Source organism: Prionailurus viverrinus, chromosome B2 (assembly GCF_022837055.1).
Source record: "Prionailurus viverrinus isolate Anna chromosome B2, UM_Priviv_1.0, whole genome shotgun sequence".
Classification (NCBI taxonomy): domain Eukaryota; kingdom Metazoa; phylum Chordata; class Mammalia; order Carnivora; family Felidae; genus Prionailurus; species Prionailurus viverrinus.
In genome coordinates this window covers 116,988,292-117,015,743 of record NC_062565.1, presented here as the reverse complement: position 1 = coordinate 117,015,743, position 27,452 = coordinate 116,988,292, and the positions used below count along the sequence as shown (strand labels likewise).

At 34.9% G+C, this 27,452-nt stretch overlaps 1 protein-coding gene across 3 annotated transcripts in view; it reads right to left on the bottom strand.

The window, feature by feature from the left end:
- Window positions 1-27,452, bottom strand: part of LAMA2 (laminin subunit alpha 2) — a 614,868-nt gene that overhangs the window by 341,552 nt on the left and 245,864 nt on the right. For all 3 annotated transcript variants that reach the window (XM_047859508.1, XM_047859510.1, XM_047859509.1), the window contains exons 7-10: window positions 26,640-26,757; window positions 20,778-20,956; window positions 14,738-14,837; window positions 9,208-9,368 (exon numbers count right to left, since the gene is read on the bottom strand). In XM_047859508.1, the coding sequence (XP_047715464.1) occupies window positions 9,208-9,368; window positions 14,738-14,837; window positions 20,778-20,956; window positions 26,640-26,757 (558 nt within the window). The remainder of the gene's footprint in view (window positions 1-9,207; window positions 9,369-14,737; window positions 14,838-20,777; window positions 20,957-26,639; window positions 26,758-27,452) is intronic.

The window sequence follows — 27,452 nt, the reverse complement described above, 5'->3', positions numbered from 1 at the left end:
CTGAAGTAACAATAAGACAGGTGTGAAAGAAATTGATCTTCAATATCTAATGATGGTGAGTTTGCAACTTCCAGCCTAAATGCTCTTTTAGTCATTATGAGATTTCTCTCCCCTTTAGCTATTATTCTATGACTCCTTTGTACTAATCAACTTCGAAAAGAGTTAACATATAATTTCATAAAATTTTTAAAGGTTGTTCTGTTCAAACAAAAGGGAGTCTAATCTATCCTTTCTCAGCATTCATTCAAACAGACAGCTCTTGTCAATCCAGTAAATGTATAATATATTATTTATTTAGAGTCAAATTTATTGATCATTTTTACATCTAAACCTATGACACAGGTAATTTCCAGAATGCTCCAGACTTCCATCCTAGAGATTAATGTTCCCTTATATCACCATATTGTCTTAAAACCAAATATTCTACTTTCTTGGTTTCTAAACCATTATTCTAATTGGTTATATTAAAATAACTAAATAACAACTAATAATAGTCAATTATTTTTCTATGATAAATAATTAATCCATATAATAGTTTTATCCTCCTTATATGGTGATAATAAAAAAAAAAGCGCAATTTCACTTAGACCAGTGGTTCTCAACCTAGATTTTATTATCAAGCCCCTAAGGAGCATCTTTCATTATTTTTTTTTTTCATAATCATCCCTACCATGAAATCTTAAGTCCACAGATATACTCTATGTACAAATACACTGTATGAATATGTTTGCCGTATACATAAAATGAAAACGGTACTTCAACCCCTCTTAGAGCCAATTTTCATCGCTTTAGGGAGAAAAGTGTGCTTTAGACACATATTTCTACAGAATATATTTAGCCGAGTATATAATTAGATATGTTGTGGCCATCCTACAAAATATTCATAATAACTGCCCTTTTTCCTTTGGTACTCTTTTCCTCTGAAAACATAGTTGAATTAGTAAAACCTTATAAGGTTCTTTTTTCTTAAAGTCAGATACTGTTGGGTTGACACCAATTTTCTTTTTGCTAGAGTTTCCTCAACACAGCCTCTCTCTAGAGAAATGGAGTCACAATCGCTTCCCTGCCTCCATTCTCATGAAGCCGCCTTCTTATAAATTAGGTACAACTTCAGCAGTACATGTTTAACTGTGATTGTTAGTCAACTGGGAATTCTATTGACAAAGTTACCAAGAGGATCTCCAGTGACTATTTAAGTTATGTTTTGTGATAATTGCTTCAGGAATGTTGCAGTCATGCTTGTTTTGGGGGGTGTTTGTAGTCAATTACAGATTTTCCTCTGTTTTGCCCTTCATTCTAATGCATCCTAGTATTTAAAGAAGTTAACAAAAGAAGGATAATTAGCTAATCAGCACTATTTGTTGAGTGCTTACTCTTTAAGTACATTGTTCTGTGGCTAAATAATAATAAATAGTGGGTAGGTTAGGGAGACAGAAAAAAGAAAAAATCATTCTCACTTTTCACAAGTTCAGCTTTTAATATTACAAAATTGATTAACATAATTTCTTTAACTGTGGCTGTTGTAAGAGACAAATTCCTGTATGAACTTTTTATGCTAAAAAATTTACATCTGTAGTTTAGATTCAGGATCAAATATATAAATTGAAAGCTTTTTGTAGAAATGCCCAGGGTTCGAGCCTAACAAGCTAATGAGGTGATCATTTCTGTATCGGAATGGAAAAAAGCAATATACAAAACCATTAAAAATCTTAGCACACACCACGAAAATCCAATTAGAGGAAAAGAATGAAAACTTACCTCTACTTGTAAAAAGAAATACAAATAAACAGAAAAAGTAATGAGTAGGTATTTATGATGATCCCTTATACTTGCACAAGGCTTCACTGCTATAATTTCACCGACTGAGAGCTAGGTAAGAAGGATTTAATATCATTTTCTAGATTAAGAAATATGAATCAGCCAATTTAAGTGATTTTCAAATCTTCAAAATTGTTTAGTTTCCTTTCTGCCTTCTTTTTTATGTATGAGTCACTGTCAGCTTCTTATTGATTGATGAAGAAAATATATAACAGATGTGAGATATTAAATAGATTGCAAGTTGTGAAGATATCATAAAGGAAAGACAAAGATGTTAGAAGTGATTACGGCAGAAGCATGATATCTATGGGAGATCTAGGGTCCCAGCTTTGCTAAGAAAGGGAAGCGAGCCTTGAAAATTGCCTAGTTAAGCCAAGGGATGGGACAGGTGTGAGGTTTTCCCACCCATCTAAATAGACTCTGAAATTCCAGAGTTAGGAAGAGCTTGGTGCCTCAAAGAATGTAAGCAAGGCTGGGAGACAGTGACTGAAGCTCAAGAAAATTCTGGGAAGAGAGCCCAAGGTCAGATCACAAAAGCTTTTGGGCCAGTAAGGACTTAACTGAAAATGCAATAAAAACCCAAAGCAAAGCACAATGAAATATACACTTTGATATCTAATCTTTTACTTCACTACTTATCTTTCTATTATAAGACTTTGATAAAAATAAAAGGACATGTTCCAACCTAGATCAAGGTCAGTTTATATTATGTATCAGAGTCTGAAATCCAACTGACTTTGATAACATGACACCAAACTTCAAAAGAGCCAATTTCTAGCCTGTGGTACTTAAAATAAATACAAAAGTCGAAGAGCATTTACATTCAAGTGACTTATATATCTGAGAATGCTTGCCTCTTTTAATGCACAAGAAGATAGAGAAATTTCAAAAATTTTAATAATGCATAAAAATTAGTAACTATTTTCATGTCTTGAGCTAGCATTGTTTTCATATTTTGAAATATAGTGAGGATGTTATTCATTAATATCATTCCCTAAGCAAGAATATAACAGAAAATCTATGTGTAAAATTGATAGTAGTTGATATATATTAAAATTTTCATTTACCTCTTTTCTAATTAGATTTTATTTTCTTTTGCTTAAAGAAATTTAAATTAGGAATTATTTTAAAGCACCAGAAAAGTATCTATGACAACTAGAGGTTAAAAATATTAACATTTTTTCATGTATGCTTCAGATATATTTTTAAAGAAATACTTAGGCACATTTGAATCTCACTTCATTTCTGTCCTGTTCCCTTTCCATTTTCTCTAGAGTTAACTACTCTTCTGAAATTTATATTTGTGTGTTTTCACTCAACATACAATTGTTTTATGTCTTACAACTTTACACAAATGATAACATGATATTAGTTTTCTTCACTTTACCCGAAGTTTCCGAAATTAATCAATGTTTAGACATGTGAACCTATTTCACTCACTTGAACTGTTTCTTGTGTCAGATTTTATGAATATATTACACTTCATTTTTCTTACTAATTTGTGGATATTTAGATTTTTTCTAATTTTATTTGTATTTATTAAATTTATTATTTATTAAATTCATTTTTTACTGATTTAAAATTTTTTTAAAAATCAAATGTTTATTTATTTTTGAGAGAGAGTGAGACAGAGTGTGAGCAGGGGAGGGGCAGAAAGAGAGGGAGACACAGAATCCGAAGCAGGCTCCAGGCTCTGAGCTGTCAGTACAGAGCCCAACGCAGGGCTTGAACTCACGAACTGTGAGATCATGACCTGAGCCAAAGTTGGATGCTTAACTGACTGAGTCACCCAGGCACCCCATAATTTTTATTATAACAAGGAGGTATATGTTGAACATCTTTCATTTGCTTCTTTCTACAAATTGTACACGTTTCTTTAGCATGAATGTCTACAGTGGAGTTGGTGACTGACAGGACTTCATTATCTTAACAGTACTAGATGTCCTATTGCCTTCCTAAGGTTGTAGTACTAATTTCCCCAAATGAGAGCAGTAGTAAACATTTCCATTTATACAGATTTTCACCAGGATTGGATAGTATTAGCTACCTCCCCATTTAAAATTTTATCTTAAAAAAATCAAATAAAGATTTAATCTTATGTTCTTTGATAATCTCCTTAAAAAGTATTTCCATTTTAAATATGTATTTCTAGGTATCATATAGGTTTTGCTGCTTTTCTAAATATTTTCATTACATTTTATATTTAGTTATCACTGATATATAGAAATGCTATTGTGTTTTATAGGTTGATTCTTGCATTCTGCAAGCCAGTAGAACTCTCTTCTGGGTTGAATATTCTTCTTTCTAAAGTATATGCATCATTGAGCAGTTTTTTTCAATGAAGTTGGACTGTGAATGGTAAACACAAGCAATAATCTGATATTTGTCTCTAGCACATAGGATAGATACATATTTGTCTCTGGTACATATGATATGTATGATAAAAATATAGGATATCTAATATATTTAACACTTTTTCGCTCAATCCTGACTAGTGGGCAGGCTTTCTATTAGGAGCTTTGGTGGTGAATTTCTTTTTTATATTCTTCAAACAGAAAATGTATAATTTTCTTTAACTCTTGACAATTCTTCTCTCCATAATGTCTTGGATATTCTTTCTCCCCTATTTCATCTAATAATCTCTTCTGTGGTGATTGCTGCTAAACTTAGGTTGAATTTTATCCTTCCATTAGCCATGCCACTTAGGATCTCATATTTTTATTTCTTTACCTCTCTATGTCAATTTATAGGTAATTTCCTCAGGTCTGGATTTCTAATTCTTTATTAAGCAGTTTCTAAACTTTTGCTCAGCCCATTCACTGAATTTTAAATTTCAACTATATGCAACTTTTTTATTTCTAGAAGTAAATATTGACTTCTTTTCCAAAGCTGCTTATTCTTTTATGTTAATATAGTGGCCTATTTTGTATTGTTTTTTTCCTATTCTTTTTTATTGTTTTATGTTTGAACCATATTTTTATGATTATGTATTTTCCACATGTTTTTATGATTTTTATCAGATAAAAATCATGATAAAAATCATAAAAATATGCTCATATATTCTTATGTTTATACATTCTTTCAGATTATCTGATTCTTTCTAGTTCTTAGTGTACAAACATTCCGACTTTTGTGGCTTCTGATTTCATTTTGTAGTTATTTTCCTTTCGTGCAGTACATGTTTTTATGGTGAGCTCAATATCAGGTGAGGCTATACTCTCTTTCCTATGGGGATACCACTCACCTGACTTGTTGAAAATTTTTAGAATAAAGGGGGAATAAAACTGACCCTGTTCCCATGAAAGACACAGGTTTGGGTGTTTGATTCCTCACCGCACACTAATTTTTCTTTACCTAGAGCCCCAAAGGAAAAAGAAAGTGACTATTGCCACTTCCAGCTTGCAGGTGGAATTTTCTAGCACCTATTTCACTGTCAGGGGACAATTCCAGAGTCCAAGCTTAAGTGAATTCTGTTTTAAGTTCTCTCTGTGATTCCAAATCCTAATGTCAATTCCCAGAGAGGCCATTCAAACTCCAAACTTTAACCCGCATTTTTGGATTAAGACCTTCCTTGCTCAGCTTTGCTTGGGTTTATGCTTAACTTAGATTTCCCTTTAAAAGGGGAGCTTTCCCTCCCTTTAACTTAGAATTCCTAACATCGAGGGCTTTCCCTCTCTTTCCTGAATCAACTTGATTACAAATTTATTTTCTTTGTTTCATCCAGCATACTTATATTTAAAGTGCCAGAAGTGGTGCCCATTTTTCTCAGTATATTTTACCAGAGTGCTAACTATTTCAAAGTTATACTAGAAATAGGGGAGCCTGGGTGGCTTAGTCAGTTAAGCATCTGACTCTCTATTAAGATTCAGGTCATGATCTCACAGTTGTGAGATCAAGCCCCGTGTCTGACTCTGTGCTGACAGTGCAGAGCCTGCTTGGGATTCTCTCTGTCCCTTTCTCTCTGCCCCTCCCCCACTCACTCTCTGTCTCTCTCAAAAATAAATAAATAAACTTAAAAAATAGAAGTTTTAAAAGTTATAATAGAAATACATTTAGACTTAAGACCTTATAACAAAGTGCTTTCTTAAAAGATCTACGTACTTCATTAAGTATGATACTTTTTCCTAATAAAAATTATGAAAAACTATTACATGTAATAGTGTAATGGAATAAATGTGCATATGTTTACTGGTTAATATGCATTTTGGAAATGAGCCCTTGCATAGATCTCATTCTAATTCTATTTGAATTTAAGTCTCCAGTATCTTAGCTGCTCAATAAAGTACTATTTATTAAATGCCACTTTGATCAATCCATGTTGTTTTAATCAACTGACACACCTATATCAAATCATTTTTATGTAAAACAGAACGAGCTACCACATTTCCTTCTACATTAATAAATATCTGTTCACTATTTAAATTATATGTATATCTTATTGGAACATTGGGTATTTATTATTTTTATAAACAAGGGGCTATAGGTAATTAATTATAGCACACTACATGCATACATATTATGATATGATTCATTTTCTATATGCATATAATTAGTGATTTTTTAAATTATGTAGATATCTATTAAAACCTGTTTTTTGCAAGTTTTTACCCTAAAAAAATTAGTTTATAAGAGCTTATAATCATCCATTTGAAGTACCACACAGTTGAAAGGCAACTCGTGTAATGATGCTATTCACTTAATTGTTCATTCGCTTATGTTTTCGTAATTGCTATATATAGTGGTTGGTTTTTTTTTTAATTTCTTTTTTAACGTTTTATTTATTTATTTTTTTTTTTTTTTAAATTTTTTTTTCAACGTTTATTTATTTTTGGGACAGAGAGAGACAGAGCATGAACGGGGGAGGGGCAGAGAGAGAGGGAGACACAGAATCGGAAACAGGCTCCAGGCTCTGAGCCATCAGCCCAGAGCCCGACGCGGGGCTCGAACTCCCGGACCGCGAGATCGTGACCTGGCTGAAGTCGGACGCTTAACCGACTGCGCCACCCAGGCGCCCCACGTTTTATTTATTTTTGAGACAGGGAGAGACAGAGCATGAACAGGGTCAGAGAGAGGAAGCCACAGAATCTGAAACAGGCTCCAGGCTCTGAGCTGTCAGCACAGAGCCCGACGTGGGGCTCGAACTCCCATACCGCAAGATCATGACCTGAGCCGAAGTCAGCCGCTTAACCGACTGAGCCACCCAGGCGCCCCAGTAGTTGTTTTTTTTTAATGTTTTTTTTTTTGAGAGAGAGAGATAGGACAGGGGAGGGTAGAGAGGGGTGGAGAGAGAGAGTTAGGGAGACAGGATCTGCAGCGGGCTCTGAGCTGACAGCAGAGAGCCCAATGAGGAGCTTGAACTCAAAAACTGTGAATTCGTGACTTGAGTCAAAGTCAGGACATTTAACAGACTGAGCCACCCAGGTGCTCCTATTGTTATATTTTAATGTCTGTGTAAAGCTTCCAGTGTCTCTGTAGGAGGCATTTTTCTTAACCAGGATTGTAATTGCTCCACAAGACAGGCAGGCAGAGGGCAGGCAGAGGGCCCGCAGCAGCTCCGGGGGCTCTCTGGAGTTCTGCATCCCTCACTCACTCGTTACTCTCTCCTTGCAAACACCAGGCATCTATGGTGTGTGTATGCAGGGTGGGTGTATGAAAGCATTCCCTTTCTCTTTTTCCAGTTTGATTTCCTATATCCTAGAGACTCAGGAGGTTTCACTCCCATTTTAAACTCAGCTTTGCCTGTCCTGCATTTGAACAAGTGATAAAAATTAGAGATCTTTGTGGAGTTTTGTGAAAGAAATAAAATTCACACATGCTTCATTTTGGTAAATGTTAGAGAAAATGAACCAAGCCTTTAGGTTTGCCCATAAAGACACACAGGATGAAAAGGGAGGTATCCTTAAACAAGGGATCGCTGACAGACTGCTACATGGTATTGGTCTATACTAATTTGTCATTTCAAATAATACTGGAATAAAATGTACTATATCTAGAAAATTTACTAGTTCCAGTAAAAGACAACTTTTACCATAGATTATGGACTTCCTACCAATTTACACAGACAGGAGTTTTACTGGCTAAGTAGTCAAGAAAGGCACCTAAATTACCGATGATGTATACAAATTATGCAACTATTATAATATTTAGCTTGTTATTTCAAACATGATTGTCCCAATAAATATGCATGTCACATTAATACTAATATTTACTTCTTGTGTTATGCTTTACATTTTTTTTAATGTTTTTATTTTTAAGAGAGAGAGAGAAGGAGACAGAGTGCGAGCGGGAGAGGGACAGAGAGAGGCAGGCACAGAATCAGAAGCAGGCTCCAGGCTCCGAGCTGTCAGCACAGAGCCCAATGTGGAGCTCGAACCCATGAACTGTGAGATCATCACCTGAATCAAAGTTACATGCTTAACCAGCTGAGCCAACCAGGCACCCCTTGTGTTATACTTTAATGTTTGCATGCACATGCACACGTACAACAAACGTAAGCATATAATTTATAGCTTCCTAGGTAAGACTAACGAATGAATAAAAATTCTTCATAAGGTTCCAACCATGATTGAGAACAACAACAAAAAATGAGTAACATTCATTTTTATATCAGTATGACATTCTAATGTTTTCAATGGATTTTTCATTCTCTAAACTAATGTAGATAACATTGTTTAATTCCAGTGTTTTGGAACTGATTGCTATAGCTAAAGGAAATCAATTCTATCATTTTAGACTTGTGCATGTCTCCATTTCCTCTATGTGTATAAGCTGTAGCTGTAATGTATCCCTTGGCATTAACATGATGAGCTATTAGGCTGGGGGTATGTACAACAAATAAAGTCATATTTCTGAAAGTACTCTTGGGAGGAAATACTGAGGCTTTAATCAATTCCACTATGGCTTCTTACATTTTTGCTAATAAAACAGAAGAATTTGAATATGGTATTTGCTGACAATCTGGGTTTAAACTTCAGAAGATTACTCAAAAGTCTGGAATACAACCTTGGACGAATTATTTTCAAAATTAAATACAAAGCTATGGTATATTTGAATGTACAGTAGTTTCTCAGGCTTGCTATTTGTTGTGCTGTCTATTTTTAAGTCAACAGACTAGATGGGTAATGAGAGAAAAGTGGTTTTGCTATAAAATGTCACCTATTCTTAAGGTGACCTGGCCTTCATGCGTTTGTAGGTTTTTAGACAAATGGGAGGTGCCTTGCAGCAGTGAACCTGGTTGTAAAGACACACGAGTGCCAAATATAAAGTAGTGGAGGTTTACGGGAGAAGTTGTTACAATTTGCTTAATGCCAACAGACACAGAAGAACAGAGAAACAAAGGAAAGTGACCTTCTGTCTTGACAGTGGACATTACCAGAATGTATAACGCACCTTGCAGTTACAGGGTCCAAAACAAGGGTCCTCATTTGCGCTCCCTGCGCCACTGCAGTTACAGGGTTTGCAGTCTGGGTAGCCAGTGTAGCCCCTGGCACATCGATCACAACTCACGCCTCTGAAGCCAGGTTTGCAAGGACAAGACCCAGGTGCCAGACCTAAGGGAAGATAAGGCACATATGAACACTTCAAAAACAAATACATAATCTTGTTCCTGAGGTTTTAATTATAGTAACGTTTAGATTCTATTTTGACACAAACGTTAGAAAACTGATGTATATCAGTAAAGAAAAGAGAAAATCACCAGGCATAAGGCTCACTTAGAAGCTGGCTACAAATGGGGCGCCTGGGTGGCGCAGTCGGTTAAGCGTCCGACTTCAGCCAGGTCACGATCTTGCGGTCCGTGAGTTCGAGCCCCGCGTCGGGCTCTGGGCTTATGGCTCGGAGCCTGGAGCCTGTTTCCGATTCTGTGTCTCCCTCTCTCTCTGCCCTTCCCCCGTTCATGTTCTGTCTCTTTCTGTCCCATAAACGTTGAAAAAAAAAATTAAAAAAAAAAAGAAGCTGGCTACAATTCGCTAACACAGCATTTTGGGGTATCATTGAAGATGTTAAGAATAATGATAAAAAAAGATAAAATCTCAAAGCATCTACCAAAACTAATGTCACAGAAAAACTGTCACAATGATCAAGGACTAATTTCCATAACTGACTGAGGACACTCGATGAAGAATAAGCAGTGACTTGTGATACCTGTTGGTTCATAACTCAGACTACCATGAGATGGAAACTGCCTGGGGAGCAAAAATATACTTAAACCAAAAATTAAAAAAAAAACAATAATCTAAGTATGACATCACTGAGTATAACAACAACAAAAAGACTGAGGGTTCATGTGAATAGACATTTTGAGGGTAAGGAAGGAGGGACATGAAAGCAGTTTAAATTTACTTTTTCTTTTTAAATAGAGAAATGCAGAAGACAATTTTTATTCTTGTCTTTGATTAGAAAATAGAAAAATACAGATGAGTAAATACAAGTTTCTGACTTTCAGAATCTGGAAAAATATAAGAGCAAATCAGTAAAATATAGCCCACTCAAAAAAGGAAAGGAAGGGAAAAACAAGCAAAGAAATGTCACAATGTGAAAGCACACAGAAGGACAGAAAGACTGTCAGACCCACACGCCAACCATGTGTAAATTTCACGGTCTTACTGCTGCTATTAAAACTATGTGTGTAGGGGCGCCTGTATGGCTCTGTTGGTTAAGTGGCCGATGTCGGCTCAGGTCACGATCTCATGGTTTGTGAGTTTAAATCCCTCATTGGGCTCTGTGCTCATGTCTCAGAACCTGGAACCTGCTTTACATTCTGTATCTCCTTCTCTCTCAGCCCCTCCCCTGCTCATGCTCTGTCTCTCTGTGTCTCCCAAAAATAATAAAATAAAAACGTTAAAAAATTAAAATAAAAACTATGTGTGTGTAATGTTCAGAAGAGATACATAAAATGATAAGAAATATTAGAAGTGAAAGAATGTTAATCTACATTAGGAAAGCATACAGAAATGTAAAAACAGTTGTAGTATTAGTAATGGCCAAAGTAGAATCCAATTAAAATATTCATTAGGACAAGCTCTCATTTTACACTGATGAAGATGCAATAAAAAACACATTAAGTTATATGTATACACCATAGAAGCACTGATTTTAAGTACAAAAATATATAGACAATGGAAGATGTGGGGGCTCAAAAAGAAACTGGCCAAAAATCAGTGGCTAAGAATATTAACCTACCCACTTCAAATATTTGCAGATGGATTAGAAAAAAAAAAGACATAGAAAAATGTGAATAATCTATTGTTGAATTACACATTATATGGTTATAAATACCTATGGTAGCTTATCATTAACTAATCTATAGAAAGTTTCAATTTCCCGGGGCGCCTGGGTGGCGCAGTCAGTTGAGCGGCCAACTTCAGCTCAGGTCACGATCTCGCGTTCCGTGAGTTCCAGCCCCGCCTCAGGCTCCGGGCTGATGGCTTGGAGCCTGGAGCCTGCTTCCGATTCTGTGTCTCCCTCTCTCTCTGCCCCTCCCCCGTTCATGCTCTGTCTCTCTCTGTCTCAAAAATAAATAAAACGTTAAAAAAAAAATTAAAAAAAAAAAAAAGAAAGTTTCAATTTCCCAAAGCAGAAATTATCAGTCTTGTTTTCTTAACATAAATTAATACTTCTACATTCATAACATATGTCATAATAAATTAGTATTACATTAATTCTAAACATCAACATGTTAATAGAATCTTAATCAAAATTCAATCACTCTAAAAGTTAATAAATAAATATTTCTCCTTATAACTCTTGGGTAAAAGAGAAAATCAAGACTTCAATTGCAGATTAAATAATTTTCTAAATAGAATATAACAGCTGTGAGAAAGAAATTTAACAATGTTTATGGGATATAGAAAAAACAGTTGCTTAAAGTAAACTTTTAAGCTTACATACTTACATTCTTAGAAAAATAATGTACACAAATTAAAATTTTAATTCATGTAATAATAAAAAAAGAAAAAAACAATATGACCACTATAGGAAAGAAGGAAGATTTGAAAAATAAAGAAAAAGAAAATAAGGCAAAAAGAGAACCTTAAAGATAATTAAATATATCAAAAGAGGACAAATGATCAAAGAATTACCACAAAAAGTTATGGTACCAGTTAGTTTTTACAGAGTGTTTTCAAAGTTTAAAAATGTGGAAAGCTATGTAATTTAGTCTATGAAGCTAGTAAAAACTTGGTATCAAAATCTAGCAAAGATAACCATAAAAAAACATAATAACAGCTAACAAATAGATTAGTTTAAATTTAATGGATCATGAAATAGTGATTTAAGCTTTTATGTAATATGATAAAGATACCAAAGATGAAATACATAATAAAAAATGTCTGAATACTGGAGAGAAGGAAGGAGGTGGCATAAATGAAATATTTGTCTTTTCTTTTAATAAAAAAAATTTTAATGTTTATTTATTTTTGAGAGGAAGAAAGACAGAGTGAGAGTGGGGAAGGGACTGAGAGAGAGGGAGACACAGAATGTGAAGCAGGCTCCAGTCTCTGAGCTGTCAGCACAGAGCCCGATGAGGGGCTCAATTTCACAAACCATGAGATCATGACCTGAGCTGAAGTCGGACGCTTAACTAACTGAGTCAACCAGGTGCCCCAAAACATTTGTCTTTTAAGATGGACAGTCAATAGGCAGTATTTAATGGTGATGAAAATGCTAAGAATATTATTTAGATATTGTTTGTAAGATAAGTTCTTCCAGAAGAACTTAGTAGAAGAAATGTCTCAGTGTGATTAAATTTGTAAACGAGATGGGGGATGAATAAATTGAAGAGGATGCTATTGCTATTTATTTTATTCTCTTCCCTATCATCAAAATATCATTTTTACTATGTATTGTTTTCATAATAATTGAAAAAAAATTTTGTTTAATGTTTGTTTATTTTTGCGAGAGAGACAGGGAGAAAGTGCAAGTAGGGGAGGGACAGAGAGAAAGGAGGAAAGAGAGAATCCCAAACAGGCTCTGAGCCATCAGCACAGAGCCTGATGAAGGGCTCAAACTCACAAACTGTGAAATCATGACGTGAGTGGAAATCAAGAGTCAGACACTTAACTGACTAAGCCACCCAGGCACCCCTAACTGAAAAATATTTATACACAAAAATCTTCACTGAAGCATTGGTTACAATAAACAAAATTAGAAACAATCTTAATATCTATGTAAAGTTGAGTGGGTAAATAAATTATGGTTATCAAGATAATGATGTACTATTCGAGTGCTTAACCCAGATTTCAGAGAAATCCTCAGTGGTTTGGGGAAAAACTCATTATGTGAAGTTAACACAAACATTTTCATAAGAGTATTTATGATGAATTACCACCGCATTATACGCTTATTTTTCTACTTTTCTATTTTTATCACTTCTCCACAAATAATATACTTCTTTAAAAAGTATAGAAAAAAGCTAAATGATATTACTGAAAATAACATAATTTAGTTGTTACTACAAAAAGATAAGGGGCCATAAAATGAAAAATGACCTCAATAGCTCACCATTTGAGATTTTAAATAATCAGTATTTTAATCTTTTAAGACTGTAGGGCTTACACTGATAATCCTACAGTTTTATAAAGAGAGCAGGTAATCTAAACTGTGCCAAAGAAACATTGCCAATCTTTGAACTTGAAACCCAATGTCGGCAGGGTGGGGGGGACCTATATTGTAGCCATAATTTATTTTAGTCTTTCCTAAGAAGAGAAGAATCCATTCTTAAGAATATAAAGAAAGTGTTTCAGATATTTCCTAATGTTCTACTAAACTTTGGCAAACAACTCTCTTGGAAATAGCTCCTAAACATTTCACATTAAGGACTTATTTTGACATTTGATTCTTCAGTGTTTGGAGTTCATCATGAATTTCAATCCTCAACGAAAGCATTTGGCTTAAATTCGGGTCAGCCTCTTTCCCTTCTTTAACTCATGACTACTGCCTATTTTTAGCTTTGCTTTCTATACTATTGACTACATCTCAGGATGTGCTGTCTGTTCTCTCCTCCCATTGCAGCACACACATCCCTCAGCAAATGCTGTCATTTCACGCTAAAAACCATGGAAACTACAGACCAATTCAATAAACAACATTTAAAAATTACATACATCACAGATTTCTGATTGACCAGAAGATATATATGCCTAGACATGTAAATATGTATATATGAATGCATATATATGTATATAATGCAAAATAAATTATTCAACTTTTTTCTTTTATTTATTTATTTATTTTTTATTTTTTAATTTTTTTTTTCAACGTTTATTTATTTTTGGGACAGAGAGAGACAGAGCATGAACAGGCGAGGGGCAGAGAGAGAGAGGGAGACACAGAATCGGAAACAGGCTCCAGGCTCCGAGCCATCAGCGCAGAGCCCGACGCGGGGCTCGAACTCACAGACCACGAGATCGTGACCTGGCTGAAGTCAGACGCTTAACCGACTGCGCCACCCAGGCGCCCCTCAACTTTTTTCTTTTAAAGCATTATAATTAATTATAATTAGTTTACAGGAAAAGAATGATTGAGATAAATTAAAAAAAATGTTTCCTGGAGAGAACACTGATAGATACGAGAATAAAATTATTATTATTACTTTTTAAATGTTTATTTATTTTTGAGAAAGAGAGAGAGAAAGAGAGATTGGGAGTGGGGGTGCGTCAGAGAAAGAGGGAAACAGAGAATCCCAAGAAGGCTCCATGCTATCAGCACAGAGCCCAACACAGGCTTGAACTCACAAACAATGAGATCATGACCTGAGCTGAAATGAAATCAACAGTCAGACACTTAACCAACTGAACCACCTAAGTGCCCCAAGAACAAAATTATTAAGCACATAAAATTTATTGCAAAATGTTACCCTAAAAATTATCATATCTGGCTTATGGTTGCCCTTTTATCAAAATGGCCCTGAGATCTATCTCACCTCGCCGAGCATGTTTTTCATCCTTCACACAGACATCATTTAAGGAACCAATTGGATCACAATGGCATGGCTGGCATGGTCGTGGATAATTAGGAGACACCTAAGAAGAATATTAAAAGCCTCTTAATCATGTGTAATAAAAATACCAATAATTTTCAATTCAGCAAATTTTAAGGACAAAATAAATGTAATAATACATAATAATAAATTATATTGAGAAAATAACATAAGAAATTATCTTTAATATATGTTTGCAATTTTTAAAATCCCTTTTTTCTAAATGGATACACGAAAGTAAAAAGAAGTACAATAAACATCCATATCCTAAATTCAGCAATTATCAAGATTTTGCCATAGGAGTTCGTTTTCATTCTTTGCTGAAGTTTTTAAAGAAAATTGCAGATAGTCTTTTAATTCCCATAGATTTCAGTCTGCATCTCTGTCGCAATCCCAGTATCATTATTATAACAAACAAAAATAACAGTATTTGCCTGATGGTCTCTAATATACATTCTGCAATAAAATCCTTCTGATAGATTTTTTTTGTTTGTTTGTTCTGGGTTTTTTCTTGTGGGTTTTTTTCTTACAACATACTTCATAATTAGTAATTTCATCCCAAATTTATTTTTTAGGAACTTTTATCATGTTGATCATGATATGGTTAAATAGAAATGTATATTTGGTGCTGACAAAAAGGACAATATTAAGTACTCAAATTAAACATTTGGTTTCCCGGAGAGGCAGCATAGCCACAAGGGAAACAATTTCTTTTCCTCCACAACTGAGAAATGTGAGTTCATATCTCAGTGTGGCTCTACCGGCTATGTGGCCTCTTGCAACTTATTTGCTTCTTGTGATGGGAGGATAACAATAGCAACTATAGTGATGTTATTAAACTAAAATTAAAAAGAGTAACATATAAAGGATCTCATAAGATTCCTCAGATATGTTAAATATTCAATACAACTAGTTTTAATGCTAAAATATTTTAATTAAACAAACCTAGACTGTGATAATATGCTCTAATTACAGCATTTATTCTCCAGATGCAATAGGATAAAGAATAAAATAACAATTATTTGCCTATGGTATGTATACTGAAATACTGTGCACATGCGCTCTGTGTATATGTGTCTCACTATATATATTATAGGTCTATTCATATAGGTGTATATATTTCACCCATAAAATATAGCATTTACATATGTATATATCTATGCTTCATTTATAAATGTAAACTTGTTTACTAATATAAATCAAAGTGTCATAACTAGAGAGTTATTTACATGCCGGATAAAATATCAATCATTTAGGACACATTTATTTATTCCCCATTATGAAGTAAGCACTATGCAAAGCACAGATAGGTAAGGCCAGGTCTTTGTCTTAAACAAGCTTACAAGAATAACAGGCTTGGAAGACACTGATTAAATACAAGGTGCCAAGTGATAAAATAGACATACAGAGCATTGTGGCACAAAAGAGGAGGGAGCGATAACACAAAGAAGTCAACAACGTTTCACAGAAGTGACATTTAGACTGAAGCTTGAAGTATGAGTAGAAATTCTAGAGTAGACTTGGGAGAAGGGCTTTTTCCCAAGGAAAACAAAACAAAACAAAACAAAACACTAAGACATGAAAACAAAATATAAAACAAAAACAAAAACCCTCTGTGGACAAAAAATTTCTTTTGAATAAGATCTTGGCTGTTATAAATGTGGTTTATGATTTTAATGATGAACTTGAGTAAATAAAAGACTCCTAATTTATTATCCCTCTTTGTGGTAATTGGAGAAATCTGCCTGAATCAGATTGCTGACAAGGAATCCTACCAACATATGAGATTCTGCAAATATATCTACTTTACACGTGATTTTTAATTTAATTAAAGTAATAATTCAGATTACTAATTAGTTATCAAAGTAAACATTACATTATATTTAACTATTAAATATGTGTATTTAGTAAATAAACCTTAAATGAGATTTTAGGACAATCATTTTTAAAAAATTGTAGAGATGTTATTTAGCTGTAAAACCCATGCAAAAAAAAAAAAAAACCTGTGTCCTATATCTTTATAAAAGACAAATAGACTTCTACCCAAATATTAGGCTTTTTAGAGAATGGAATTTTTTAACATATGCAGTAGCATAAGTATTTTTATAAGTATTAAAATACCATAATCTAGGCTCAGATTCACTTAACTGACTTGTAATAAAAACTTGAAGCTGGGGGAGAGGGGAAAATGGGTGATGGGCATCAAGGAGGACACCTGCTGGGATGAGCACTGGGTGTTGTATGGAAACCAATTTGACAGTAAATTATATTTCATATTAAAAAAACAAAAACAAAAACCTTGAAGTTTCCACAGTGGATAACGGCAGACTGTCTTGTGTGGTCCAATGTATTCTCAGATAACAAATATTAATTCCAGACAAAATGTAAAAGTAAAATATTTGAGGTCCCGGGAAATTAATCAAAAGCAGGCAGAACTTGGAAGAATTTGAGGTTTGAAAGAAAAAAAAACATATTAGCTGAGATCTATGCTCAGAGATGGGGAGCAAAATCTGCATACCAACATTCCTCAAAGGCTTAAGTGATCCCTTACTCATACATCCATTCAGGAGACTCCAACAACACTCCTCAAAGGCTTAAGTGATCCCTTAATCATACATCCATTCAAGAGACTCCAACAAGTCCAGTGGACAGTAACTGCTGGAAAGCTCAATGATGTGCATGAGTTTTTAGGTCTGCATACCATAAAGGAAACAGACATTGGAGTTGTCAACCAGGTTAGGAAGATTAGATAACCACCTTGAGCTTTTGGTTCATCTGCCATATCACGGTGTAAAAGTAAGTCTCTACAATTTCTTAGCAATCAGTCAGTGTGTTTACTACCAATTAGAACCAAATTCAGAAATCTTCAGAGGAAGATAATAGAATCATGTCTCTACATTGTATCATCCAAAATGTCTTGTACAAATCATAAATCCCTAGACATAATAAGAAAGAGAAGAAAGAAGAAAGTTTTTTCAAGAAAAAAAGCAGTCAATAAAAGCAGACTGTGAGGTATTGAAATTAGTTTGGAAGGACTTATATAGGTACTGTATATATGGCCAAGAACATAAAGGAAATAATGTTTATAAATAAGTGAAGCATGGAATATTTCAGCAGAGAAATGGAAACTATAAAAAAATAAGATAGAAAGCAGAGAAGTAAAATATCTCAATGAAAAATTAACCAGGTTTACTTAACAATAGATTAATGATGTCAGGGGGTAAAGTAGTACAAATAAATAGAAATTATTCAATCTGAAGGATGAAGAAAGGAATTGTTTGTTTGTTTCATTAGCACAGCCTCAGTAACATATGGGACACAGTCAGGGAATCTGATGTGTATTATAGTTGGAGTTTCAAAAGGAAAAGAGATACTAGAGCTCAAATAGGAGGTCTCTGTTTCTTTTCATTCTCCTTCTCTGCCTCCTCCTTCTCCCTTCTTCCTTCTAGTTCTTACACATCTTATTCTTGTTATTCTTTTTCTTAATCTTGTTCTTTTTCATCTTCTCCTTTTTCAAAAACCCTTCTTTCCTTCTCCTTCTCTTCCTTTTTTCACCCCACCTTCCCCTTCTTTTAACAAACATTTATTTTATAAAAATGTTTATTTATTTGAGAGAGTGAGTGTGTGCGAACAGGGGAGGGGCAGACAGAGAGGGAAAGAGAGAACCCTAAGCAGGTTCTCTACTGTCAGTGTAGAGACTAACATGGGGCTCAAACTCACGCTCCTTGAGATCCTGACCTGAGCTGAAATTAAGAGCCAGATCCTTAACCTACTGAGCCACCCAGTCACTCCCTAACAAACATTTTAAATGTAAAAAACATTCTTTGCTTGTAGGACATGGAAAAATTGGCCATGGGCCAAATTTAATCTAGGGTCCACAGTTTTCCAATACATGAACTAACTACTAAAATGCGAATATAAAGAAAATGCCTTGAATTCAGAGAATTAAAGACACAATATACACACTGACATAAAGATTGCAAAAGAAGGAAGAGATTTATATACATAAACATGATTGTTTATGTGTATACTTTTAAATAATCTGGTTTAAACTACCAGACTAATAAAGGAAACTTAGATATAGGATATAAGCCAATATTTGAAAATCTTGCTAATAACATTCAATAATTTTATAATTATTTTTATAATAATACATAAATATACTGAGATTTAACAAAATACATCCAAGTTCTCTATACTGTAAACACCGCTGTGAATAATTTTAAAACATTTTAACAAGTCAAAAGATATACTATATTCATTGATTACAAGACTCAATATTGTTACTGTTAGTTCTTCCATATTTGTATTTACATTCTATACAACAATCCCAGCTAACATTTCCGTATTGACAGGTTCATTCTAAAATTGTATGGGGAAAAAATTTTACGGGAATATATAGAAACTATTATGTCCAAAACAATCCTCAAAAGGAAGAATAAAGTTGGTGTATGTACATTTCTGATTTCTAGATTCATTAAAGCTAAAGTAATTGAGATAGTGTGCTATTAACACCAGGATGGACATATAAATCCATGAGACAGAACTAGAGCTCTAGAAATTGACCCACAGTAATTTATTCACATGATCAAACCACATGATTTGCAACAAATGTCTCAAAGCAATTTAAAGGAGAAAAAGAAGTTTAAAAATAAAGGTTCTGAGGGGCGCCTGGGTGGCGCAGTTGGTTAAGCATCTGACTTCAGCTCAGGTCACGATCTCACGGTCCGTGAGTTCGAGCCCCGCGTCGGGCTCTGGGCTGACAGCTCAGAGTCTGGAGCCTGTTTCAGATTCTGTGTCTCCCTCTCTCTCTCTGCCCCTCCCCCGTTCATGCTCTGTCCCTCTCTGTCTCAAAAATTAAAAAAACGTTAAAAAAATCTTTTTTTAAAAAATAAAGGTTCTTAAACAACAGTTTAACCATGTATATCCCAATCATTATTTTATGTCACACTCAAAATTGAGATGGGCCATAGATCTAAAAGCTAAAATTGTAAAGTTTCTAGAATTACAAAACAAAAACAAAAACAAACATATCTTGGCTTGAAGGAATACTTCGTAACAGAAAATCTAGGAATAGCCAATAAGCACTTAATCTGAAAATTAAATACAAAATAGGATCTGCTGTAAATTCATAAGAGAAGATCTGTGGTAGCACAAAGCATCAATGGGAATGATTTAGTGATTGCCAAATACCTACTTGCCACACTCACTGTGTCCACTAGAATAGCTACTTCATAAAGATAGTCAACACCAAATATTAGAGATGATATAGAATAACTAGAGCTCACAGACATTTTTGGTGACCATGTAAAATACTGTTACTAATTTGGTAAAATGTTAGCAGTTTCTTACAAAATCAAACATAAAAATATCCTCTAAAGCAAGTATTCTAGTCCTAAATGTTTATGCAAGCAAGGTAAATCAAACAGGACCCAAAAAGACTTACATAAAATATGTCTTTCTGTGAATAGGTTTTATTTCCTTTAAGCAGTGTTTTGTAGGGGCTAGCCAAAAACTGAAAATGACACTAACAGCCACAACCGGAATAGATTAAAAATTGCAGTACATTCATGCAAAAAAATACTCATCAGAGTCAGTGATTTTTTTCTAAAAAAGAACTATCGATGCACACACACTACAGATAAGTCTTTAAATGTTATACTGAGGGAAAGAAGGAACACAAAACAGTATGTAGTTTATTTCAAATTATGAAATTCACTACGAGGCAAAACTCAGTTATGTTTTAAAAATCAAAACAGAGTTTGCCAAGGAGTGAGGATTGACTGGAATGGGGTACAATGGAACTTTCCAGAAGGATGGAAATGTTTTATATCATGGTTTCCCTTTTGACACATTCCTAGTCACCTCTTAGAACTTGCAGTCCAACTGTTCAAAGAAGTTTTCAAAATTATTTTTCTGTATGATACACCTCTGTATGAAAAAGCCAGAAATAACACTTCATGAAAGAAAAAGTATGCTTTACCCCTTTGGGTCTGAAGAAGCCATCAATGCATGTCTCACAGTTTATACCAGCAGTATTTTGGGTACAATTCATGCACACACCCCCTCCAATGTACTTTCCATGTATATTTAAACTCAGATTTCTTCTGGCAACATTTTCATCATAATAGCATTCTTCAGCTTTCCCATGACAATTGCATGCTGCATTAGAGAAAAATAAATTTATAAACATTAATTTCAGGTTTTAGATGTATTCAAAAATCATTTGCCGTTACATAATAGATTTTTATTCTCAATGAGAAATTATATCGTGTGTATATATGTATGTATATATATATGTATGTATATATATGTATAATCAGTACAAAAGTATGTAGAAAGTTTTTGGATTTACTGAATATATTAATTAATTCACATTTTAATGGAACATGAAATAACTAAAACATATAAATTAAGCTGAATCATATGAAACTGCCAATATTTGACTGACTATCTTACAAAACTGAAATTTCATATGGTTAAACCCATAATTTCCTATTATGTTAAACAATGAATTATTGAACTGTGGTAGTGAATTGTTAATATCCAGGTAATCTGTACTGGTTAATTATTATATGTGAATCTCCAGGTGCTAGATCCTATGGGTAAAAAAGGGCACTTAGGACTCCTATCATTCCTTTTTTGTACTTCTAATAATAACTAAAACTTGGGGGTTTTATATGCTATGTTCTGTTCTAAGTGTCTTATATTTATTACCACTGATTTTAATTCTCAAAATAGCTTTATGAGTTAGGGACTTATATTAACCACTTTCCATTTATTAGGAACTGAGACAAAGAGAAGTGAAATAATTATAAAAGGTAGCCAAATCAGGGGTGCCTGGCTGGTTCAGTTGGTAGACCACGTGACTCTTGATCTGGAGGTTGTGAGTTTGAGCCCTGCATTGGGTGTGGAGATTACTTAAAAACAAAATCTTAAAAAAAAAAAAAAGGTAACCCAATAAGTCCTGTTAACCCCACTCTGAAGTCAGGCTCCAAGTTCACAGGGCTAACCACTGGCACAAATCCTTTTCTTATATCTGATAAGAGATATAAAATATATGATAAGTGCCAAGTAATCAGGACTAAATGTGAGCTGGTTTGCTTAGTGGCTGAGATCACACGGTCTTGCACCAGTCTTGGATCTCTAGTACTTAGTACTCATGTAATGTAGGGAACTTCTTAATTTCACAGTGGCTCAGTTTCCATAAACACAGAGAGGTCAATAGTAAATACCAGACAGGGATATTTAAAAGCATTAAGTGAGAAAATGCCTGTCGAATCATTAGCATAATGCCTTGTAAATAAGTTCTTAATTGATTTTCCTGCCCACCCCCCCTTCCTTTGATCCTCCTCATCTTCAGCATAGGAGTTCAGAAACGTGAAAAAATCGCTCCCTCAGAAAGACTGGGTAAGGCTTTATAAGATGGGTAAAATTTATTTTAGGATGTGAACTAGGGAAAAAGATATCTTATGCAGAATCTCCTTCCTCAGATCCTGAATTTCTTTGGTGTTCCTGCATGGATTTCCACATATATGTGTGTTTGGTGGGATGGGGGGGGCAGTATATGTGTGTATGCAGGCTCATGTGTGGGGCACATAACTCAATCCTTTATTTTTTTTTCCACACGGGAAACATTTATATACTGTTCTGAACTATTTCCAAATTTTACTAACACTAAATACCATAGCTCTTTCTCTATTAGCATGTTTTCCCCAAGGCTGCACAGGATACTTCTTGAATGGGATGCTTATCAGATCCCTATTAATGGGCAGTTACACTGTTTCCAGATTTCTCTGTGATAAGTAACACTGAGTACATCCTGGGAGAACAAAGAAGTCAGGGAGAAGTGGGGGGTTCTCGTGTCAGACTGCTTCCCATTTGCCAGTTGAGTGATTGTGAAGAGAAAATTGAAATCTTGGTGTTATTTTAGTGCTTCCCTCTTAGGGTTGTTGTGATAAAGCAAAACACCTGTTGGAATGCCTGAGCCATAGGAAATACTCAGCTGAATAAATGTTAGTAGCAGTAGCAATTGTGTACTAATGACAGAATCATGATGTTCTCTGTACGGCCAAGTGGCTACATCTATAGACTAAGTGCCTACAAGTATCATTTCTAGGCCAATTTTAACTTCAATTAACTTGAAAAATGTCCCTCCAAAAATGCTGCCAAATTACTGTCTGTTCAACATACATGATAAACTGTTTAACCATAGCCTTACCAACACTACGTACAATCAACCCTCTTAGGTCAGTTCCTGGACATAGCAAACATTTGAGTATTTGCTGAGCGAATAAATGAACACTTTGATGAGTTAAAAAGAGTATTTTCATTGTTTTAATTGGTACTTCTTTAATTATGAGTAAGTGGGATAACCTCTGTAGGGTTATAAGTCTTTTCTTTTCCTGAGGAATCCCTGTTCTAATCTTTGCCCATTTTTAACCGCTGTATTGAATTTTCTTCTTTCTTATTCTATAGAAGCTGTCTTAATATGGTAAGAATATTATATCCTTGTCATATTTGTAGCAAATACCTTCCCCAGTCTGTTGACTCTTGATTTAGAACAGAGTTTTCTTGTCATACTGGTGGAAAGTTTTCAAACTTTATTATAGGGAACCTATAGTCATAAATATAAATCACTAGGCATTATAAGCAGTTTTATATCTTTCAGACAATACACAAGAATTCTTACAAATCCAGTTGTAACAATATATTGGAAGAAACGGTCAAGATTCTGCTTCCAGTGTAAGTAGAGGGAAATATGGAGGAATGTAAATCCATTCTCACGTCATTTAGATTTAGCATTTATAAACATGAGCCAGTGTAGGTAAAACACTGATGTTTGGGAGTCCTGCTTTTCACATGCCATGCAGCAAGGGCCCTCTGCCTACAGCCCTGGTTGCTGTTTAAACGGCCCCCCACCGGTGCAGCTCCCCATTTATAGCCTCAGAGAATGCGGATAGTACCTACTCACAAAGAGCAATTTTTCACTCTGCCATCAGCAGTTTGCTATTTCACAGAACGTCAAAGACACGTGATGGAAACAGTCTTTAGTTCAGGCTTAGCAATGGAAGAAATATTCTTTGCTCTCTAAAGATATATCCTGCTTCAAATGAGCCAGATTGATGAAAATCCAAATCAAACTCAAATGAATTAGTAGGTAATTATTCATCTTTTAGAAGGATTTGTCACGTTACCGAAGGATTTTTCTGCATATTAAGGTGATTGGAGCATGGTTCAACTTGGAAAAGAAAATTTTTCATATCAGCTTTTAGGAACGCACACATTACCAAAAACACAGTATCTATGCGAGGTTTTATGATTTGGACTCCTATTGTTAATTTGTGGGGAAAAAAGAGAAACATTTTTTTAAGCTTGGAAATACCACCTCCCATCTGTCCCACAACAAAAAGGTTATTGTTTCAGACAGCCACTATTTAAAAAATGTAACAAGCGGCAATCTGCTTTTGTGTTGCTTTGTCCATCCCTGCTGCTACCAAATTTCAGCTACACTTTTTGTTTTCTTGTTTAAACATATATACACAAGTGGGGAGGGGTAAAGGATTTTACAGAACCATCTAACATTATGTAGTTATAACTGTGCAAGAGAATGTCAGGGGCAACAGGAAGAATCCCTCCCCCGTGCTACCCCTTCTTGTGATTGCTTTTATTCCACCAACAGAAGAGGAACATGATTAAATTTAAAGAAGTTTGAGACTATGAGTGGTATTTCACTTAAATTCACTCTTAGGGATGAATGTCTGCTCTCATTGGGAGAAGATGTGGAGAATCCGAGGGACTGTCAAGGAATGGGGGAGGGGATACATGAAGTAAACAATGGCTGGGCCACAGGATGCCCCTTTTACCACAGTGGGTGGTGGTGGCACATTTCTGCAGCTATAATTCAGTAAAGATGGGTGATTTCTAAACCAAAATATCTTCACAAGCAGGGTGACACAAATCAAAATGCAAAAAAAGGCGAGTACAGAAAATGGAGGGACTCAAGACATGGATAGTATATGCAGAATCTTAAAATTTTATGGTTAGGGGATTTTATGATTAAAGTTTACTATGATTCAATAGTTTTAAGGACCTACTATGTCTGATATGTGATACATTATGGTAAATTTTTTTTTTTTCTATAAAAATACAAAGTTGGTATTAGCTTAAAGGTCTACCAAGCCTGTTTGGGGGGCATTGTATACCTATGGAACTGAAAACATGTGGTTAGGGCTCACTAAGATATTAATATTTGAATTCAATTGAATTGGGCTTCATGGATGGTTTAGATTTATAGCTCAGCACAAGTCTTTGTTTTTAGGTCCCATCTTGGCCTGGGCAGATTTCCAGAAACACAGGTTTCTCTAGCATCCCTGTCAAGGGCCAGTTGGCAGTATTAGGCTAAAAGTCATGTGTTACAGTTCTTGGGTATTTCCCTTCTGAATAAAACCTAGACATATGGGTTACCTTCAAAAGTGATAATATTAAAGTATTAATGAATATTTGTTGACACATGTTTGCACAGCCAGTTTTACTATTTTTCATTACTGGCTTTTTTCTTGGTTGTGACTGTCCCATAATTGCTACAGCATAGTTTATGCTAATGATTATCACCGGTGCCATTTCTAATTCTAGTATTTTATACTGTTACTAATGAGAAACCATACATTTAAAATATTTATTATTACTATTAAAATAAATATTCTATTTCTATGAATTTGTTTCCTTGTCTTCTCTGTTACCTTTTATTCTCATATTCTTCCCAGCTACTGCACCCAAACATCACCCTTTAAGAGGTGTAACTAATGAACCAGAGTGGTTTTGTTTTGTTTTGTTTTGTTTTTTAGGTAATAATATAGGTCTAACCAGTAAGGTATAATCTCTCCCCTTTGGTTTTTCTCCATTTACTAGATGATTGGTATTCAAAAGCTATTTACTAGGGTGGGGAGCTACAAAGGAAGAAGGCAGAAAAAGCTGGAGCTATACTGGTTCCAGAATCATTTTGTAAACATATAAACACATTTAGAAAACTAGTCCCCATAGACTGTAGGTTTTGCTGACTGCTTATTTGCATTTTGAGGAGTGTGTGTGTGTGTGTGTGTGTGTGTGTGTGTGTTTGCGTGTGTGTATGTATGTGTGTGTGTGTGTACATAGTTGACCCTTGAACAATATGGATTTGAACTGCACGGGTCTACTTATATGTGTATTTTTTTCAGTTAAATATATTGGAATTTTTTTTTTTGGAAATTTGTGACAATTTGAAAATATTCACAAATGAGCCATATAGCCTAGAAATACAAAAAAAAAAATTAAGAACAGGTTAGATAATATTGTAAGAATGGAGTATATAATACATATACCATACCAAATATGTGTTAATTGTGTTATTGGTAAGGTTTCTGATCAAGTAGGCTATTCATGATTAAGTTTCTGGAGATTCAGTTATACAAAAATTTTTGGTTGTGTGGGGTGTCACCTTCCTAACCTCCACATTGTTCAAGGTCAATCATGGAGGGGTGTGTATATGTGTGTGGATAAGCTAGAGATCTATCCTGATGATGGTAAGTGTACACTATGCTTTTACTATGCTTTTATCTATTTCTCATTATGTCCACACAGTGGTGAAGTCATAGGCATTTGGTAAGTTTCGTCAAATTAAAACAAACAAACAAACAAACAAAAACTGAGGAACTAAAACAGCAGGGTAGAGGAGCCTACCAGCTATTGCCCTAGATAAAATATCTAAACTGGAAACAGGCACTTACCTAAAATCACCACATGTTTATATTACCTGCATACCAGAAAAGGAAGAACCACATAAATTGCTGAATTCTCAGGAACATACCTTCGCATTCAGTTTTAGTCAGAAAAGTGCCAGCTCTCCAAGGTTTCTGATGGAATCCTGGACAGCACTGATCACAGCTATCCCCACATGTATTATGCTCACATTCACAGCGGGATTTCTGGTCAGAAATTGGGGGCAAAGCATAATTTTAATAATTTTGAGAGCCATAAATGAAGGGTTTTTCCCAAAAGATAGAAAGAAGAGAAAAGAAAACTTTGAGACCATGTACCAAAATGTGAAACTCCTGTCAGTCTGGAAAGAGGTGCCAGACTTCGGAGTGGATGTATTTGATCAACACCAGCCTAAGGAGGTTCAGGCCAGTACTGGAATCACTGGGCTCAGGTTTAGAAGAGAGCAGAGAGGCCCAATTGAGAATGGTCTTGAAGACTAAAACCCCTTCTATGGTTCCTGAGATCTACAGGTTTTCTGGTTTGGGATGCAAAGTACTGTTAACATTTGGGGGGTGTGGGAAGAGGAGAATAGGTTCATAGGCATCAAAGGGCATCATAGAAATCTAATGTCCCAGGACTGAATCTCCTTCCTGTGTGTGTTCTGAGTACAGTCTCAATTCATCATTGGAACTGGTCCTGTAAGGCTGCCTTGTGGGCTCACACAGCTTGGGAAACACTGCCCATCAGTTCACATGATCAACAACACCCACACCTGCAGAAAAGCCGTACCACAACCTTGCCAGAAAAATATGCCAGGGCATTTGAACCTTCCCTAGCAAGTAACACTATGATGCAGTAGAAAACCAGCTTTGAGAGAAATACAATTTGCATTACAGTTTTAGAAGGAAAAAAAAAACTATAC